Source organism: Hyperolius riggenbachi, chromosome 9 (assembly GCF_040937935.1).
Source record: "Hyperolius riggenbachi isolate aHypRig1 chromosome 9, aHypRig1.pri, whole genome shotgun sequence".
Lineage (NCBI taxonomy): Eukaryota > Metazoa > Chordata > Amphibia > Anura > Hyperoliidae > Hyperolius > Hyperolius riggenbachi.
In genome coordinates this window covers 71,944,073-71,963,796 of record NC_090654.1, presented here as the reverse complement: position 1 = coordinate 71,963,796, position 19,724 = coordinate 71,944,073, and the positions used below count along the sequence as shown (strand labels likewise).

General features: G+C 44.7%; 1 protein-coding gene across 5 annotated transcripts in view; it reads left to right on the top strand.

Moving 5' to 3' along the window:
• Nucleotides 1–19,724, top strand: part of TMCC1 (transmembrane and coiled-coil domain family 1) — a 283,585-nt gene that overhangs the window by 108,506 nt on the left and 155,355 nt on the right. For all 5 annotated transcript variants that reach the window (XM_068253026.1, XM_068253025.1, XM_068253024.1 and 2 more), the window contains exons 4-5: nt 3,303–3,416; nt 12,020–12,698. In XM_068253026.1, the coding sequence (XP_068109127.1) occupies nt 12,174–12,698 (525 nt within the window). In that variant the 5' untranslated portion in view covers nt 3,303–3,416; nt 12,020–12,173. The remainder of the gene's footprint in view (nt 1–3,302; nt 3,417–12,019; nt 12,699–19,724) is intronic.

Genomic DNA, 19,724 nt, shown 5'->3' with positions numbered 1-19,724 from the left:
AAAGTGAGAGATATGGGGGCCACAATATTTTTTTTTCCTTTTTAAGCAATACCAGTTGCCTGGCTATCCTGCTGATCCTCTTCCTCTAATACTTTTAGCCACAGACCCTGAACAAGCATGCAGCAGATCAGGCGTGTGACATTGTCAGATTGGACAAGATTAGCTGCATGCTTGTTTCTGGTGTTATTCAGACACCACAGCAGCCAAATAGATCAGCAGGGCAGCCAGGCAACTGGTATTGTTTAAAAGGAAATAAATATGTCGGCCTTCATATCCCTCTCACTTCAGTTGTCCTTTAAGACCGATCAAACATTCCAGCTCCGCATGAGAGCGTGAGAAGTCAGGACATTAGGGGCAGTAACTGCGTACAGCTAGAGCTACCCTTTCTCTACCCACCAACCTACCGACACCAGTTTTGTTCCTTTGAACAAAACCTTTGATCCGGTGGTAACTGCATCCTAGTCCCTTTTCCCAATGCTACCCAAATAAACCTATCCATAGTCTAAAGCCTCATCTACACGGTACAATTTTCCATCACATCGGATCTAGAAAACCTCATCCACACGGTACAATTTTTCGTCATATTGGATTAGATGGATCTATTAGATAATTTCCAACCGGTCCAATCGGATTGCGTTAGATTTTGCAATAGATTTTGGGTACTTATCAAAGCAAAATCTATCGCAAAATTGATCTGAAACAATTTGGACGTCTACACACAATGTAATTTCTTATTAGATCTATCTATTAGATCCCCGTCTATTTGATGGAAAATTGTACCATGTAGATGAGGCTTTACAGCCATTTGTGATCCTATCCCTGAAGAAATTCTGGTGTTTACCTAAAATAGTCTTGTACACATTGCTAGACAATTCTTGGCCAAAGCCGCCTTTGCCAAGAATCTAGCGTGTGTATAGTGGCTCCCGACCACCCTCAATGCATCAGCAGTCGATCCGCTTGGCAGATCATCTTGGCTCAGGTGCAGACCAAGGACATTGAGCTCCTACTCACCCCGCCAACTGTCATACAGCATGCTGATGTTCCCCCTCTACTTTCATAGCAACAGGACCTGTTGTTAGCTTGGATGGAGTCCTGATCCCTGAAAGTCTTGCACAGATGTACAGTATGAGGCTTTAATGTGACCGTGTAGTGATGGGGATATGGAGGCTGCTATATTACTTTTAAACAAGGGTCGAATCCTTACCTTATGGATTGCTTGAGGTAAATAGCTTTGTGAGTACTGAATGAGTTACCACCAAGATGATGAAAGAAAAAAAAAAAAACTACCCTTAATCCTTATTAAAGACAGGCAGTTTTTTGTGGCCAATGCCAATTGCCTGGCTGTCCTGCTGATCCTGTGCTTCTAATACTTTCAGACACTTACCAGGAACAAAGAATTTGAATTTTTATTACTCCATGAGTCCTTCTAGTGACCAAACTGTGCTGATTTGTTTAAGTACTGGCTCTGGGTTCTCCCCAGGCTCTTTTAGCTGGGTGCACCACCCGGCTAATTTTGGTGAGCACCACCAGCTGCAATCGGCTCGCCTCCTCATCCTCCTACACTGTAAGCAGAGTTGCGTTGACCCTGCATTCTCTTGATGCGCCCCACCCGCTACTTTTTCATGCCACCCCGCTGGAAAAAGGTTTTGGGGAGAACACTGTGACTGATTAGATTTTTCTTCCACGCAGGGAATTCTCCACCATTTTCTAACACCACAAAATCATACCAGAATCCCTACACTGACCCTAAAGGCCCATAGTCATAGTCAAAGGCGCATAGTTCTAGTGGTGTACAGGTATCCCTCAGTGTCTGCAGACTGTTAAGGCACAATGGAGACGACCCAGATCGCCTTAATGTTCCACCACAGGTGCAGGCAGCTTGCTCCCGCTCATCCTTTATACTCTCCATAGAGCAAAACCTTCTGGTCAGCAGAATGTCACGTATGATTGTTTCTGGAAAGACCACCCATAGTTATAAAGAAGCATTATTGTAAGTATGTAAGGGTCGTAATATTCACTTCTTCCCTCATGCTACCAGAACCTTCCTAACCCCAGATGCTATTGGTACTTGGATAATAGAAGAATCACAGTCGCTGTAACCCAATACTTGCTCTCAGGTGTCAACCTAAGCTGGTTCCTGCCTAGTGAGCTCTCTAAGATGGACTTTTGAACCTTCTTACTATCCATAATTGCTCACCCTGGTGCCCTTACCTGTGAAAGGACTGCTCCATTCCCGGTGTGTATGACATCTTGTGCATCAGGCTAGGGAATGGCCAGTAGTACAAAGATGCTCTGGCTTATCTTTGTAGGGAATTTGAGTATGTGAGGGGAGAAAGTGGGCTTTGCTTGCCAACTGTCTGGAGGAGAGTGTTGGGGGCTGAGTGTATGGCCACTTCTGCAGCAGCGGTGAAGATGGGGGTGAAGCCTAAAAGAACAGCAGATTTGGTCAGGTAGGTATGCGTCTTTTAATATAAACTTTGCCTCCCACCGTTCTCTGTAAACAAAGCACTTGGGTCATTCTAAGGGGGCCATACAGAATACAGTCTGACCATTCCACCGAATGATTGGATAATGTGATTTCACTGACTATAGAAAACAGTGGGCCAAAATTGAAAACTAGGACCGTTACACAGGCTATCCTGTGTGTAGTGGCCACCTCCCTCCCTTATACAGTTCCCTGGTTTCTAGTGGTTCTCCCTCCCCTGTACAGTTTTCTGGCTTCCATATAGGCTTAGCACTCAGATGCTCTTGGGCCAAATATAATGCAAAGTGGGGAAACAAATTTGATGGCACTGTGGGCCAGAGTTTGGCATGTATGAGCTACATCAACCAAAAACAATCCTTTAATCAACTGTGCCTCTTTAGAGCATCTGTTGGGAAAAGTGGAATATTATTGCTGTTGTGATCTTTCCTTTCTGATCACCTTCTCATTGTTAGAGCCATGGCATTGTGTATGGTCACCTTTGGGAATTAGTAACCTATCACTGAGATTTCAGATGCCTCCACAGTGTGGGTAAGGGCTACATTCCTGATTGTCTTCTGCATTGTCTTCTTGGTGTCACACAGGGTGGTTGTCACGGTTTCAATGCGTTTTATGACTTCATTCCACTGGCTTATTCAGTAAGGTGCGCACCAGTCCACAGCAGCCAATGAGAATTCGTCTTTACTTGGCTAAGCTGTAGATGTGATTGGTTGCTTCTGCAGATATCACAAGTACTGTCTCTACTTCGATGAACACCATGTGGTGAGTAATATTCGGCGTTCCCAATAGTGACGGTTCTGTACCTCTTCTCTTCCTGCAGTGTGACACCTATAAAGGATGCTTGCAAGTAACCAACGTCTGCAGCCACAAGATGTGAGCAAAGGAAGCGCAGTGAAGGAGGAATGAAATGTCAGAGCACCAGGATGGAGCACATGTGAGTAAATAATGACTTGAGAACTCTGTGTGCTGCCTTTGTAACTGTGCAAAGCATCATTCTATCTGAAATTATCAGCACAAAAGCAGGAGAATGCAGTGTGTAGCAAACAGTACAAAAGCAAGGTTATGAACCTTCTGGGCTACCTACGCGTTCTATTCAATTCTGTGCTTTATTTGTCAGCAGTGCAAGAAGTAACTGTGCTGTTAAAGGAGAATTCCATAAAAAAAAAAAAAAAAACGATCTGTTTACATTACTAGGAAAAAAAGACAGCCATCACGAAAAACTTGTAAAATGTACATTTCTCCCAGAGTAAAGTTCGCTATAGATTACTTTTTCATATGATGCTGCCACTTACCGTAGGTAGTTAAAATCTGACAGAACTGACTGGTTTTGGACTAGTTCATCTCCTTATGCGGGATTTCCATGTAGTTATTTATTTACAGTAGCACTTACTGATTGGCAGTTGCTCAGTCCTACTGGCAGAATAGTCCAAGATGAGTATTGGGGGGGGGGGGGGGGGACGGCAGCATCTTTGTGTAGATCCTTTCCAGAGAGTCCGTTTGTAGAAGATTAAAAAAAGTAAAGTAAATACTGAGACTCCCCCATGAGTAGCAGGGATGGTCAGGATTGCTGATTTCCGATTCCGCATACCGCCAATGCAGATTTCCGCTACCGCTGTATTCTGACCGTATTCTGATTTCTGCGGATTTCCGGTTTCCACTGAAAATTCTGCCTACTGCTTACTGTATTACAAATCCTCATTCTCTGATTGGCTTATTCATTCCGAGTCTTCTGATTGGCTTTAAATTACCAACTATTGGTTCAGAGGATTTCCGCTACCGCTTACCGCAATACAAATCCTCATCATCTGATTGGCTGATTCATCCTGAGTCTTCTGATTGGCTTAAAATGACTGATTATCGGTGGGGTGGAAATTTCTGTGACTTTCGACGCATTCCGCACACTAATTTCCGTGTACAGCATTCTGATGCGGAAATGTGATTTCCTAATGAGGAGGTGGACTAGCCCAAAATCTATCAGGTCTGACTGCTTTTTACTACCTACCTTAAATCACAACAAGACATGAAAAAGGTAATTTAAGAGTGCCTTTTATTCTGGGAGAAATGTACTTTTCATATCTGTGGATTTTTAATTTTACAATTTTCAGCAAACATTCATTCAGCCTATACAAAGGGTGCCTCCACAGGAGTATAAAATAAAAAATATTTTGCATTTTAAAAAAGTGAAGCTCATAAGTTTATCACAGACAAAGGAATTTATAAAGGTTGAATCTGGGACCACAACACGTTTCATGGGTTTGCCAACTCGCTCAGGTGTGGAGCATATTCAGCTGTTTCTCACTAGTGCATGAGCACCTCATACATTTTTTTTTTTATTATTATTTTTTACAAAATTAGAATTTTGGCATGGAGGTGAGTGATTTGCTTTTGGGCCACATATAAGTGTGTAGGGATAGTAGGAAAAGATGCAAATGATCGATTCAAATTGTAGTTGTAATTTTATACAGATTTCTGCAGCTTGAAAAGGAACTAATTAAATGCTGCAATGTTGCATTTAATTGGTCTATTTTTAAGCTGCAGGAAATTACATTGACTGACTAGTTGTTTTAAATCGTCCTGTTTTTGCACTTTTCAGTGCAAAACAAACATTTTAAAAGATTGGTTTCACAGTGCAGCCAATCAGAGTACAACCGTGGGGGGGGGGGGGGGGGGGGGGGGGGCACACTTTGACGCCAATAGGTTGGTGGGAAGTGGTAAAACTTTGCATTAACTCTCAATTTGCATACAGTGCTCCTCCCTGTCTCATCTTTCCCGCGGTTCCTGTGTCACGTGATACACTCAAAGCCAAATGCTAGAGGCACTGTGGCATGTACCTTAACTTGACCACTAGAGGCCTCAAGCCTTTGTCACTGGACAAAGATGACAGAGAGAAGAGACGGAGAGGAGCACCGGACAGGGATGGAGAGAGGACATGAGCTGACGGACAGTTGAATGTAAGCTCTGTTGTCAACACTGCACGTTGGTCATCCTGTAATCGAACGACACTAATGCCGCGCTCCCGCCCTGCGGCCGGTCATGCGATATCTTCCATCCGGCACAATCAACCAGTTTTGCTGTTTCATTCTGAAAATCGATTCAGCATTGTTTGCGGCATCAATTTTTAGCAGATTCGATCAGAGTCAACAAATCTGCTGGATATCAACAGGAAACATTGATAAGTTTATGGCCACCTTATAGTTGTATAGGCTACAGACATAGAAAGGACCAAAACAATTGATGCCTTGCCTGATTGGAGGTGTGATGATGAGCATGAAAGGAGAGCATTTTTGTTCTACTTGTATTTAGAATAACTTTTCAGCACTCTGCAATTGAAAAAGTGCCAAAAAAGTAGGTGAAAAGGTGCTATCAAAATTATTGTAAGTATTTTCTCACTTGCTGGTGGTTTAAAAGGAATTTTATTAATAAGGTCTGAAAATATCATCTAGGGGTAAACATAGGAGAAAAAGTGAATTGAATAAGGGTTGGTGTGTCTTTGCAGAAATACATCTGTCCTGAAAAGTGTCCCTCTGTCTCCCCCCAGAGGCAGAGGAATGTAACTGCGTTTTTTACAGGACAATTGAAATGCAGCATATTTGAGATGTCTTGCTTGCCAAGTGATTTTAAGCAGGACGTTTTTAATCAGGATGATGCCATTTGCTGGCTAACTTTAAAAGATTCAAAGAGTAAAGAATGTTTAAAGAGGAACTGTCGCGAAAATCTTAAAATTTCAAACACATACAAATAATAAGTACATTTCTCCCAGAGTAAAATGAGCCATAAATTACTTTTCTCCTATGTTGCTGTCACTTACAGTAGGTAGAAGAATTCTGACATTACCGACAGGTTTTGGGTTAGTCCATCTCTTCATGGGGGATTCTCAGCATGGCCTTTATTCTTTATAAAGACATTACCTGAAAAAGATTTATACAAAGATGCTGTCCAGCCTCCCTGCTCGCTGCACACTGTTTTGGCAGTTGGATGGAGCAACTGCCATTCACTAAGTGCTTTTGAAAATAAAGAAAACCCTGAGAGCCCCCCTAGGAGAAGATGGGCTAGTTGAAAACCTGTCGGTAATGACAGATTTCTACTACCTACTGTGAGTGACAGCAATATAGGAGAAAAGTAATTTATGGCTCATTTTACTCTGGGGAAAAATGTACTTCTTACTTGTATGTGTTTTAAATTTTAAGATTTTCGTGACCGTTCCTCTTTAAACAAAGAGCTTACGTTAAATACATATGATTATTCATGTAGTACATATATTTTTTGATATTTTAAATGGGTCGTTAAGATGCATTGATTACAGCAGGACATCAGAAGTGTTCTTGCATAGATATTTGTGAATCTCTAAAGTGGTGTGAGTTATGACCGCTTGCCCCTGATTGACTCCATGCTATTGCATAGGCGTGTCCATAATCGCGCATGCACAGTATAGCCGTGCCCATGTACCAAGAGGAGCGTGGATGAGAACTGTCGGAGGATCATGGGCAGCGGTGGTGGTTTCAATGCAGACGTGGGAAGACTTTTTATTTTAAAACCGCCTCAAGTTTGCTTTAAAAGGATCTGAGGTGTGAGATTAATGGAGGCTGCCATATTTATTTCCTTTTTAAACAATACCAGTTGCCTGGCAGCCCTGCTGCTCTATCTGGTTAGTAGGGTCTAATCGCACACCTGGAACAAACATGCAGCTAAGCTTGTCAGAATTTGTCATAGACATCTGATCAGCATATGCTTGTTCAGGGTCCATGGCTTAAAGGGGAACGGAAGTGAGAGGTATACGGAGGCTGCCATATTTATTTCCTTTTAATCAATACCAGTTGCCTGGCAGCCCTGCTGGTCTATTTCTCTGCAGTAGTATCTGAATAACACCAGAAACAAGCATGCAGCTAGTCATGTCAGATCTGACTTAAAAGTCGGAAACACCTGATCTGCTGCATGCTTGTTCAGGGTCTGTGGCTAATAGTATTAGAGGCAGAGGATTAGCAGGGCTGCCAGGCAACTGGTATTGCTTAAAAGGAAATAAACATGGCAGCCTCCATATACCTCTCTTCAATACCCCTTTAAAGTATTAGAGGCAGAGCATCAGCAGGACAGCCAGATAATGTGCATCATTTAAAAGGAAATAAATATGTCGGCCTCCATATCCCTCTCACCTCGGGGTCCCTTTAAATAATGATGCCCATACACTATGCGATTTTCTATGGCAGATTTGATCATTGTGATCGAATCTGCAGTAGATCGATGCCTCAACATGGCGCCAATCATAAAGAGCACCCCCCCTTTACCTTTTCCCCTCCTGCGAGTAGCTACCGTATGCTATGCTATGTAGTGCTGTTGGAGCAAAGTGTAACCCGCCCCTCATAGACTTCGAATGTAAGCTTTGCATGCTTTTCATGAACTCCCGCCAAGACATTCAGCAGGGAATCTCAAGCAATGAGTCACCTGAATGCCCTGCAATTGCAGTCAGTAGCTTGTGGATGGTTTGTTGCTCCTTTGTTCGCATCTCTGTTCCATTGGCATGTCCGCTAGTGACTCCAACGTAACTCTTACAGCTGGCATACACTACTGGACGGTTTCAATAGGACTGTTTTATTTGGTGTTTTTTATAAAGGGGGAGAGCTGGGAAAAGGAAGCAGGTAGAGAAGGGTTAAGCTCTGACGTAATATTCAATAAAAATGTGTTTTCCTAATTTTTATTACCCATACAGTTATCATATTTGCTTTTGTGCACCAATATTATACTCTATTTACAAATTCCCAAACTACAGTTTATCTGCTGTGAAAGCTGTCATTGCATTTTATTGTACAGCTGCTGTATTTATATATTTTCATGTACCCAGTGAGCATTCTCTGCTGTTTTTACCTTTGGCTATATGGGCAAGCTGATACCATGCACAGCAGTGTTTACAAATAGACAAGACAATTAACATTTATATTGTGTGTCGGACACAAAGGGCTTGGGCTGCAGCCACTAGGGAGCTTAGTAGGTAGTAGCAGTGTTAGGGAGTCTAGCCCAAGGACTCCTTATTGAATAGGTGCTGGCTTACTGAACAGGAAGAGCCGAGATACAAGTCCAGGTCTCCTGTGTCAGCTGTATAGCTGGTAAGCTAACATAAACAAGATAATGTTATCACTTGAATTAGTTCAGATCTGAAGACCCGTACACACCCCTGACTTAAAGAGAAACTCCGACCAAGAATTGAACTTTATCCCAATCAGTAGCTGATACCCCCTTTTACATGAGAAATCTATTCCTTTTCACAAACAGACCATCAGGGGGCAATGTATGGCTGATATTGTGGTGAAACCCCTCCCACAAGAAGCTCTGAGTACCGCGGTACTTCTGGCAGTTTCCTGTCTGAACCCTGTTACATTGTGGTAAAAAGCTGTTTACAGCTGTTTCCAACTGCCAAAACAGCAAGCAGCAGCTACATCACTTGCCAGCAGTAAAAATGTCACCATGTAATAAATGTCAGAATATAAATCAGGGAATTTAAAATATTTTACAATGGGCAAACACTGACTAAATAATTTATACATAATTTTTGTAAAATGAAGCACTGTTTTTATTACATTATTTTCACTGGAGTTCCTCTTTAAGTCGGCTGAGGTGGCAGATAACGACCTCCTCAGCCGGTAATCGGACTTGTACGGCAGCCTGTGACCCCGAACCCACAAGCGTTCTGCTCACCCCCAGCAATGTGGATACCATTGTTTGCGAAGCTCTCCTGCCCCTGGTCTCCTCCTCTTCCCCCGCATAGCAACACAGCGTGTCATCAGCTAAAAAGGCTCACATGTGTGTGCAGCACAGCCTGTCAAGCGATGGGCTGCACGGTTTTTCGGTTTAAAACCGAAACCGCGGTTCATGGCAAGACGATCTGCTGATCGTCAGTACCATCGGTTTTTTCGGTCTGCTGTTTAATACTTTGCTTCTGGCCCCGCTGTGCGCGGATTGGCCAGAAGCAGTGAATATGTATGAGAGTTAATGAGCGGGGGGGCGGATCCACTCCAGCGAGCGGCCGGGCACATACAGCATTACCAATCACTGGCTAGCATGGAATGACGGCAGCGGTAGGCGGAGCTGTATGCTGTGTACAGCTCCGCCTACCACTGCCGTCATTCCATCGCTAGCCAGTGATAGGTAATGCTGTATGATGTGCCTGGCCGCTCGCTCTAGTGGATCCGCCCCTCGCTCATTAACGCTCATACATATTCACTGCTTCTGGCCCCGCTGTGCGCGGATTGGCCAGAAGCAGTGAATATGTATGAGAGTTAATGAGCGGGGAAGGGGGGGCGGATCCACTCCAGCGAGCGGCCGGGCACATACAGCATTACCAATCACTGGCTAGCATGGAATGACGGCAGCGGTAGGCGGAGCTGTATGCTGTGTACAGCTCCGCCTACCACTGCCGTCATTCCATCGCTAGCCAGTGATAGGTAATGCTGTATGATGTGCCTGGCCGCTCGCTCTAGTGGATCCGCCCCTCGCTCATTAACGCTCATACATATTCACTGCTTCTGGCCCCGGTGTGCTTGGATTGGCCAGAAGCAGTGAATATGTATGAGTGTTAATGAGCGGGGGGCGGATCCACTAGAGCGAGCGGCCAGGCACATCATACTAGTGTTGTCCGGATCATGAACGATTTGGATCTTTGATCCGAATCTATTTTATGAGTCGATCATCCGAATCATCAAAATGAGTGATTCGGATCGCAAAAGGGGCGGGGCCAGGAGCGACACGCCCCCTCTCAGCGGGCATCGGGGTCTTGGAAGCAGAGCGGGGATGGATAGCTGAGTTGGAGGGGAGCCAGCCTTGCAGCCACAGGTAGATGAGAGAGAGAGAGAGGGGACATGGGTGCCACTGCCAGATGTGTGTAGAGCACACATACTGGCTATAACGTGCTGCCCATTATAGGCTGTCTGTTCCGCAGTGCTGCACAGTGATCACATTGGAAGCTTTTGGCTCAGCACAGCTCAGTAACTTTGCAGACAGTGTGATTGAAAGGCAAAATGATCCTGCTGCACTCGGCACTAAACAGCTGCACTTCACTTCTGGGAATGCTTTCTTTCACTGTGCGACCTTTTCTTTCAGTGTACAGATGAGCATATAGGTGAAATATATGTAAAGCATGTGATTGCAGCATGTGGGTATTACGTGCAAACATTTCTGCTCTCTGCTCGTCCCTCCTCCCTTCTCTGTCCACTCCCTGCCCTCTGTCCATCTTCTCCCCTTCTCTGTGTGTCCACCCCCCTCCCCTTCTCTTGTCCACAGACCTGTCCTGCTGTTCATTTCACCCCCGAATGCTTCCGGTAGTAAAATGATCCGAGATTCGGATCAAAGATCCGGATCTCTTCAATGATCCGATTCGAATCATCCGGATCATTGAAAAGATCCGAACTTCCCATCTCTACATCATACAGCATTACCTATCACTGGCTAGCGATGGAATGACGGCAGTGGTAGGCGGAGCTGTACAGAGCATACAGCTCCGCCTACCGCTGCCGTCATTTAATCGCTAGCCAGTGATTGGTAATGCTGCATGTGCCCGGCCGCTTGCTGGAGTGGATCCGCCCCCCCTTCCCCTTCTCCCTTTAACTCTCATACATATTCACTGCTTCTGGCCAATCCGCGCACAGCGGGGCCAGAAGCAAAGTATTACGGACAGGACCGGGCAGTGCGGACCAACCAACCCCTGCCCCCCCCCCCCCCCCCCCCCCCCCCCCCCAGCATTTGAAAAAAAAAAATCGGGGAAAAATCGAAATTGCAATTTCTGAGAGAAAAATCGCAATTTCGATTTTTCCCTAAAATCGTGCAGCCCTACGAGTCCCAAGCGGATTACGTCCTTATCTGGAGGGTGACATCCATCAAAGTTGTGTATGCATCTTAGAGGGAACCTAAACTGAGAGAGGGATATGGATGTTTCCTTTTAAACAATACCAGTTGCTTGGCACTCCTGATGATCTCTTTTGCAGCAGTTGTAGTAGTAATCACACACCTGAAACAAGTAAGCAGCTAATCCAGTCTGACTTCAGTCAGAGCACCTGAACTGAATGCCTGTTCAGGGGCTGAGGCTAAAAGTGTTAGAGTCAAAGGATCAGCAGGAGAGTCAGGCAACTGGTATTATTTTCAAAGGAAAAATCCATATCCTTCTCAGTTTAGGTTCCCTTTAACGCTTCTAACTTCGGCAGTAAGCTTCCCACTGAAGATGAAAGTGCTGTGTTTAATTGTTTGAATGCTGTTCTGCTACCAATGTCTGGTAGAAAGTTTCAAGCTGTAAATAATCTATTCGCGCAAAGAAATGCAGTTTCATACCACTTTGAAGATGTCAAATCCACGTAATTTGCTAATATAGAATTTCTGAACAACTTTTTTTTCAGCCCAGTTTCCTGATCCCACCACTAGTGCGTGTTTTGCAGTGATGAACTAATGGGTATCACTAATGTGGATCTCTTATTTGTGGGACTTGAGGACAACTTTTGAAATACTTGCTAAGTCCATGTACATGGATTTATTAAGATTGTTTGTTTTTATCTCTTACAGATCTGAATGAACATCTAGAATAATCCCAAGACCCCTTCAGTTATCTTTCTCAGTCTTATGACCTCCGATTAACACCACTTGGATCAGTATAAAGTAAAGTTCCATCATCTACTAGAGCAGCTTTCTAGAAATTGGGCATGGTTGATGTTTTCTGATGGAGGCCTCTGGCAGCGACAGCCTCTGTGATGATGCTGACCCTGGGGGCTCCGAAGGGAGGAGGCTGGTGGACGGGGATCAGAAGTCCGCCCGAGGATCACATTTTGACAACATCAATGTACTCGGCCAGGGCCTGAAGCACCTGTTTCAGCATCAGAGACGTCGCTCCTCGGTCTCCCCTCACGATGTGCAACAAGTGCAGGTGGAAGCGGATCCGGAACCGGACCACACACCGGTGTCTGAAACGGATGGTACGGGGCAGCCCACCGCCCTGAATAGAGTCCTGCAGCAAATACGAGCTCCACCCAAAGTGAGAAGGGGAAGCAGCCTTCAACAAAACCGCAAAGGCAAGACCCGCGGAAGCCCTCAGATTGGCCGCCGCTCTGCTCAAGACATCATGGCTGTCCTGTCACACCCGGCCCGTCCTCGTTCCTCTTCTACTACAGACGCACACTCTGCTGCCGCTGCTGCTCTGGAGGTCTCCAATTCTTCCTACTTATCTGGGGGTGATTCAGCAGAAAGGGTAAGTGATAAGAGTGGAGGCTGGTCCTTGAACTTTACTTTTCTTGCTTAGTTCCTCATAGAACCGCCGTATAGCGTACTGTGTGTAGGAGATAAAAAGCCATTTCCTAGATAGATCATTATCCATTTTCTATAAGCTTTCATTGCTGTGAAGAGTTCACCTACCGATATCGCTTTCATTGCTCACCTCGGTCCTGATCCCAGCAGTAACTGTGATTGTGAGTTTGTGTGGCATTATCATCTGGCATAACGCTGAATATAAACTTGCCTTCCTACTCTATTGCCTATACTGTTCCCCCGCTTGCTTTTGTACCGTTTCCCCACTCTGAAGTTGTGATTGAAGTTCTACTTTAACCTGTCAGTGTGTTTTTGGGAAAGCGAGTGTAAATGTATGAATTTTCTGCAAGGCGATTTATTTGGCAAACCTGCATCTGCCTCATATGAGAATAAGAGGATTACTGGAGGCGGACATTTGAAATTGCCGCATGTTAATTTGGGTGCAGCGGAAACTTTAAAAAAATGGTTACGGACGCTGGAAATAACGCTAGTAGAATATAGGTAACTGTACCAATATTCTACTAGTGGAATATTGATATTGTGGAATATCTGTAATACCGTATTGGCTGATGTTTCACTATGACCTAACTTCACCCCCCACAATTGGTTCCCTAGCATAAATCCCCCCCCCCCCTGGTGATGCCTAACCTTAACGCCCCTCCCCGCCTGGGTGCATGACCATAACAAACCCCCCCCCCCCCCCGGCAACTAACGAGTGGCGCCTGCTATTTGTAAACACAGTTGGCATAGCGGTTGGCCTTGGCACCTGCTATTTAGCAGGCGCCCATATTTGTTGCTCTCCATTTAGCTGTTCCATACTGGCGGGTTATTGGCAGTTGCTGTCACGTGCAGCACCCACACAGAGGAGGGCGTTTTGTTTTTCGTTTTTCTTATTTGAAATGAATGGGAAGGCGGTACAATCTGAAAAGTGAATGTTCACTTGGGTAGAGTACTACTTTAAACCACCTGAACAGAGATTTTCCCTATGGAAATACTCAGCATGGCTTCATTCCTCTTCTCTCCTTTCCTGCAGAGCCTGCAATGATTCTGTATGTCGCTGGGACTCAGCGAAAGCTCCCAAGTGCTACGAGTCCCAGAGGACCTACAGAATATATAATGACCCATCAGCAGTGACTCCAGCAGCGGCCTATCCTTGCTGTATTATTTATAGCCGCCATCTGGACCCCATCCAAATGCTGCACATGCAGAAAGAAGGTCACAGCGCCTGATCGATGCAGAAAAATACTCTATACATATGGAGGATAGATGGAGCCTCATACACATATCATTTGTGGGCAAACATTCTGACACCCCTCTCCAAGTGAGACATGTTTTGTTCATTTCGGAAGTAATAGACACTAGGTCAAAACTGCTGGATAAAATTTAATTTTAAATTATTTAATCTAAACTGCATTAAAACAAAGGAACCAATCAAATCGATATTGTGTCGCATCCAATAGTTTGAACACCATTGTAAACCAGTATTTAGTAACGCCCCTTTTGGCATATAGCACTGGCTGCAAATACCTTCTGTATCAATCATAAGGTGGCTGCTAAGGATACAATTTGCCGAGCAGGTGTTTAAAACCCATTATTCTTACGAACAATCTGAAATGAGCGCACTAATGGATAAAAATATCCTAACCAATCTGATCAGATGAATGAAATCAATCTGATTTTTGGATTGATCTCATCAAGCTGATCCTATAGGTTAGGAGATTTTTGTCCATTAGTAGTCCCAAACAATCATTTCCAATCATTCATACGAATAAGTGTTCATAAAAACAATTGTTTGACACACTGTGTCGTAAATGGCCACCTTAAAGAGGAACTGTAGTGAAAATAACATAATGAATAAAATTACTTTAAGAAACAGCGGTTATTTCCCACAGACAGCAGCCTGTCATGACATCACACTGTGCGAGGGGTTTCATCACAATATCGGCCATACAGACCTCCCTAATGAACTACCGTATATACTCGAGTATAAGCCGAATTTTTTAGACCAAAAAAGTGGTCCAAAAGTGTGGGGGGGGGGGCTCGGCTTATACTCAAGTCACAATTGGTTGGTGATTCCCCCCCCCCCCCCCCCCTCCACCACCTTGCAAGTGTGTCCATCACCACAACAAGGCAGCAGAGCCGGCTGCATGTCCCCTTCAGTCTCCCAACATTTATAGCGTGCTTTCTACTGTGCAAATGGCTGTGTGCCGATCCTCCTCCCCACCCCCGCCAGACCGAAGAACAATGGCAGACCCCCCCCCCAGAATGTTCAGAGCACTCTCTACTCTGCCTGTGTGGCTGTAGCCAATTAAAAGCCAATAGATGGCTCTGTGCCGCTATGCCTGCTGCCTCGCCGTCCAAGACTATAGTAAATTAAAGGCCATTAGATGGCCGTGTACTGTGTCCACCGCCTTCCCCCCCATCAGACCGGAGCTGTATGGCACTAACCCTCTGGTTTCACCCCTGCTGAGTGTCCTGTGGCATAGGCACAGCGCTGTGTTCCGTTACCTATGGGTCCGCGTCGGGATGATTCATCTCCAGCGTGTGAGAAGCAGCCTCTCTTCGCTATGATTCGTGCAGATGCCCACGTGATAACAGGCGCCGCTAGAGGTTGTCATACCAATGAGAGACTGCTTCTCACACGCTGGAGATAAATCATCTTGACGCGGACCCGTAGGTAAAGGAACACAGCGCTGTGCCTATGCCACAGGACACTCAGCAGGGGAGAAACTAGAGGGTTAGTGCCATACAGCTCCGGTCTAGCGGGGTGAGTCGGCTGGCAAAGTGGCACACAGCCATCTAATGTCTTCTAATTAGCTACAACCACATATGTAATATACAGAGTAGAGAGCACTCTGTATATGCGGGTGGTGGGTCTTCCTTGTTCTCTGGTCTGTGGGGGAGGGGGGATGTAACGGCCACATGCACAGTGGAGAGTACTCTGTACATTCCAGGGCTCTGCCTTACATTATTCTCTGGTCTGGTGGGGAGGGGGAATCAGGACACGCGACCATATTAAAGTGTTCCTGAACTCTTGCACAGGTGGGGGGATTGCACACAGTCACTGTGCACATGTGGTGTTTAAGGAGGTATGCCATGGCAAACAGCCCAAGATGTGTTGACCTCACTCTGAACATGGGGGGGGGAGATCTTATACTCGCGTCAATCATTTTCCCCAATTTTTTAAGGCAAAAGTTGGAGCGGGGGGGCTGACGGCTTACACTCGGGTCGGCTTATACTCGAGTATACACAGTATTTGAGAAAAGGTAAAGATTGCTCACGGGAAAAGGGGATATATCAGCTACTGATTGGAATGAAGTTCAATCCTTGGTTGGAGTTCCTCTTTAATCCCTCAGTGGAAAACCTAGCAATGTTTGGACACCTTTATTTCTAGTTACGAATGTATTTTGTGTGAGATTTTTTTTCTTTTTTTTATTTAGGTCTGCAGTCGTTTTGCATAGTTGGGCAATATTTCTGAGAATGCCGTCTGTGCAGCCTCAGCTTGCTGGGAACCTGCAGATGTATCTTGCTGCGTATGATAGTAATGGCTAAATATGGCCTTCTGCCTCTAACGGTCTGCAGTCACTGTTGCATTATAAAGGGCATCTTGGCCCAAAACGGATTTGGTGCTTTTGTGAAATCCCATCAAGCTAAATGCTCCAGAGAGAATAAAAAAAACCTTAAACCGTAGATGTGCTGATTCCAAAGGCTGGCAATACATGGGTCGATGTTTGCAGTGCAGTCGATTATTTAGATCAGATGTGCCAGCAATCTTTTGATCCGCAACATAACTGATCAGTAAACACCAACACCAGAAACAAGCATACAGATAATCTTGTCAGATCCAACATTGTCAGGAGGCTCAGGAACCCCTGATCTGCTGCATGCTTGTTCAGGGTCTATGGTTAAAAGTATTAGAGGCAGAGGATCAGCAGGATGGCAGCCTCCATATACCTCTTGCTTCAGTTGTCCTTTAAAAAAGGAATCAATTCACAAAGCATTGTTTCCTACCACACACGGCACATCGATTTCTTAAAGGAATCTATTGTTTTGGAAACGTGGGTGGAAATCTATAAGTGTATGGCCAGCTTTAGGAACAACAGACAGTTGCTTTTTCGGACAGGAGATCCATCCTTTTCAAGTGAAGTGGTACATTGATCCATGCTAACTTGTAATGCCAATGGGAGGTCCACGCGGACTTGAAGGGGAGACTTGAGCAAGACCGTAGAGCAGCATGATTTGCGTCCATGCATATTCAGAGCTGTGTCAACAACGAAAGAGGCTCTGTTCATAGCTGAGCAATGCTTGTCCATGTCCAACAAACGCCAACTAATCGATGCAGTGGGTGCAATAAGGGGCGGATGTAAAGGGCATGTCATTCTATAGGATAGGAAGTGGCACCTGGCTGCCAGTCTTCCACCATCCCCTCTACGTACAGCAGAACAGTTTGTCCAGGAGCCAGACAGTGTGTTTGTACAACAATCCTTTCAAAACAGCCACCTGAAACAATCTGTAAATAATATTTCAGGGCATCCATTCAAGTGTGAATACATCCAAGGCATAATGTATTAACCACTTGAGTACCAGCGGTGTCTGTCCCCTGGAATAGAGACCGCTGGTACAAAAAAACGGGGCACACTGACGTCCTGCCGCACAGCCCCATCACTCTCGCCGTTCGCGACACTCTTCCCGTCGCTGAAGCTCCCTCGATCTGCCAGTGTAATAGGCTCACAGTGATCACATGGTCAGGAGCCCATGAAATCTGCTCTTGACCGGCTAACTGAGCTCTGCTATCATAGTGATGGCAACTTGGCAAGGCGAGTGGGCTGAAGTGGCGGAAGAGTAGCACGATCGGTGGTAGTGGCGGGAGCGTGCGGTGGGCTAATTGAAATCTATGCCCTGACAGAGATAATCGGTCTCAAACAGGACATAGATTTCAGTTAGCCTGGTCTGGAAGCGCTTATTATACGAACACTAAATATTATCAATAAAAATGGTTAATAGAGGCGCCAAAATAGGATAAGATGGGTTAAAAACCGTTTAAAAAGGAGGGGGTGAGTGGATCCACTACCCTCACTAAAAATGACCAGGCTAAATCAAGCCGTAAATGATGCAAGAAAATATTTATTAGTCTCCAAATACAGTGCAACGCGTTTCACACATCCCGCTTCATCAGGCAATTGAGGTAGGAGAACACTAAAGGGGAGAACAAGAAAAAAAACAAAAGAAAAAACAATGCTAGGAGGTACTCAAAAACTTTCACAACAATTAACCATATTGTTTTTATAAGCATCCATAGCAACATCCGTTTGGTTTTGTAATACGTTGGCTATTTGTCCCGATATCTCTAAATGTGCCCCTATAAAGTTGTAAATCCATATAATCCTTATATCATTATATTGTACAGTGCCTATCCCCCCTATGGCGGATAAAATTTGCATAGATCAGTGTAGCAAATACAAATTAGGTGCAATGTTAGTCATGCACGGCGGCATGTAATAGTATAAAAACCAGTGACACTTACCAAGTGTAGGTCAATCGAAAGCTAGAGCGCCTCTGTAGAACGAGAACGCTCCCCTCTGGTTGTTTTTATTGAGTTATTGGCAGCTGAATCTCCCGCCGAGCGGGTTAGGGGACCGGAAGTGGACGTGACGCTTGGGTCGCACCATGCGTCAAGAGTAGACCTGGCCTTAACAAAAGATAGGGCCGCACAATGTGACAGCTGTGACGCATCTATTGTACGCATTACGCATAGAGCGCATGCGTGATGACGCCAATGCCGGAGTGAAGGGGAATGTCGGAGCGTGTGCGGATGGGTGGCGGCGCATGCGTACAGGCAAGAGGAAGCGCCGTCCCTGCCATGTCTGATGAGGGCAATTTGCCATGCTTACTAAGAGGCGTGATAGATTAGTATGGAAACATAGAAACATAATGTCTCTATTCTGAAAAAACGTTCTGATTGGCAAACTAACGTTTTCTAGCTGGGACTAACTTTACAATAATGTACTGCTATCAGGTAAAGCCCCCATCGCTGTAGGGTCATATTAAAAGTCGCTGTGTGGCTATTTATATGGTTCTACTGCCCCCCAGTGGTTAGAAACTAAATTGCACCTATCATGAAACAGTATATGAGTATGAGACACAATGTATACTTTGAGGAAATTTATCCTTATGTTCACCATCCTTGCTTGTAAAATATACACACAAGTTATATGACCCCTATTAACATTAGTGACAGAGATTGATCGTTGATAGTCGATGGGGTGAACCTATGTTACCCTCAATTAGTGTCTCAAATAGCATAATCATCGTGACTGTATAATAAATAAGAGATAAATACGTTAAAAATAGAATAATACAGAGATTATCTAAAAATTATATAAAAAATTACACAAAAAAACCATATAAAAAAGAAGGTATGGATAAAAGAGAGGACTGTAGTAAAAACTTTTGAGCATAATTAATTAGTATAATTTTTTAGTATAATTTTTCCAGCACTTCGTGAAGCCCTTCCGGAGCGAGGGTTCTTAGTGTCTGGATCCAATACATCTCTTTCGTCCGTATCGCCTCAGAAATATCCGTGGTGTGTATAAGCTCTATGAGCGTGATCCTGAGGAACTTGGGATCTCCATTGTGATGAGTGCTGAAGTGTTTGGACACACTGTGTGAGGAGTATTTTTTGAGGACGTTCCTTTTGTGCTGTCCAATTCTATCCCTAACCAATTGTGTGGTACGTCCTACGTACTGTAGTTTACAAGGGCAAGATATAAGGTATATGACGTTTTTTGACATACAATTTAGGTTGTATTTAATGCGAAAAGTTATATTTGTAGTAGTGGAATGAAAATTGTCCGTAGTGTCCACAAACTGACAAGCTGTGCAACGTGGGTGATTGCATGGAGAAGAGCCTGGGGTCACAGAGTCTGTAAGGGGTGTGGCGGGGGTGGAAACGGATCTGAGTTTACTAGGA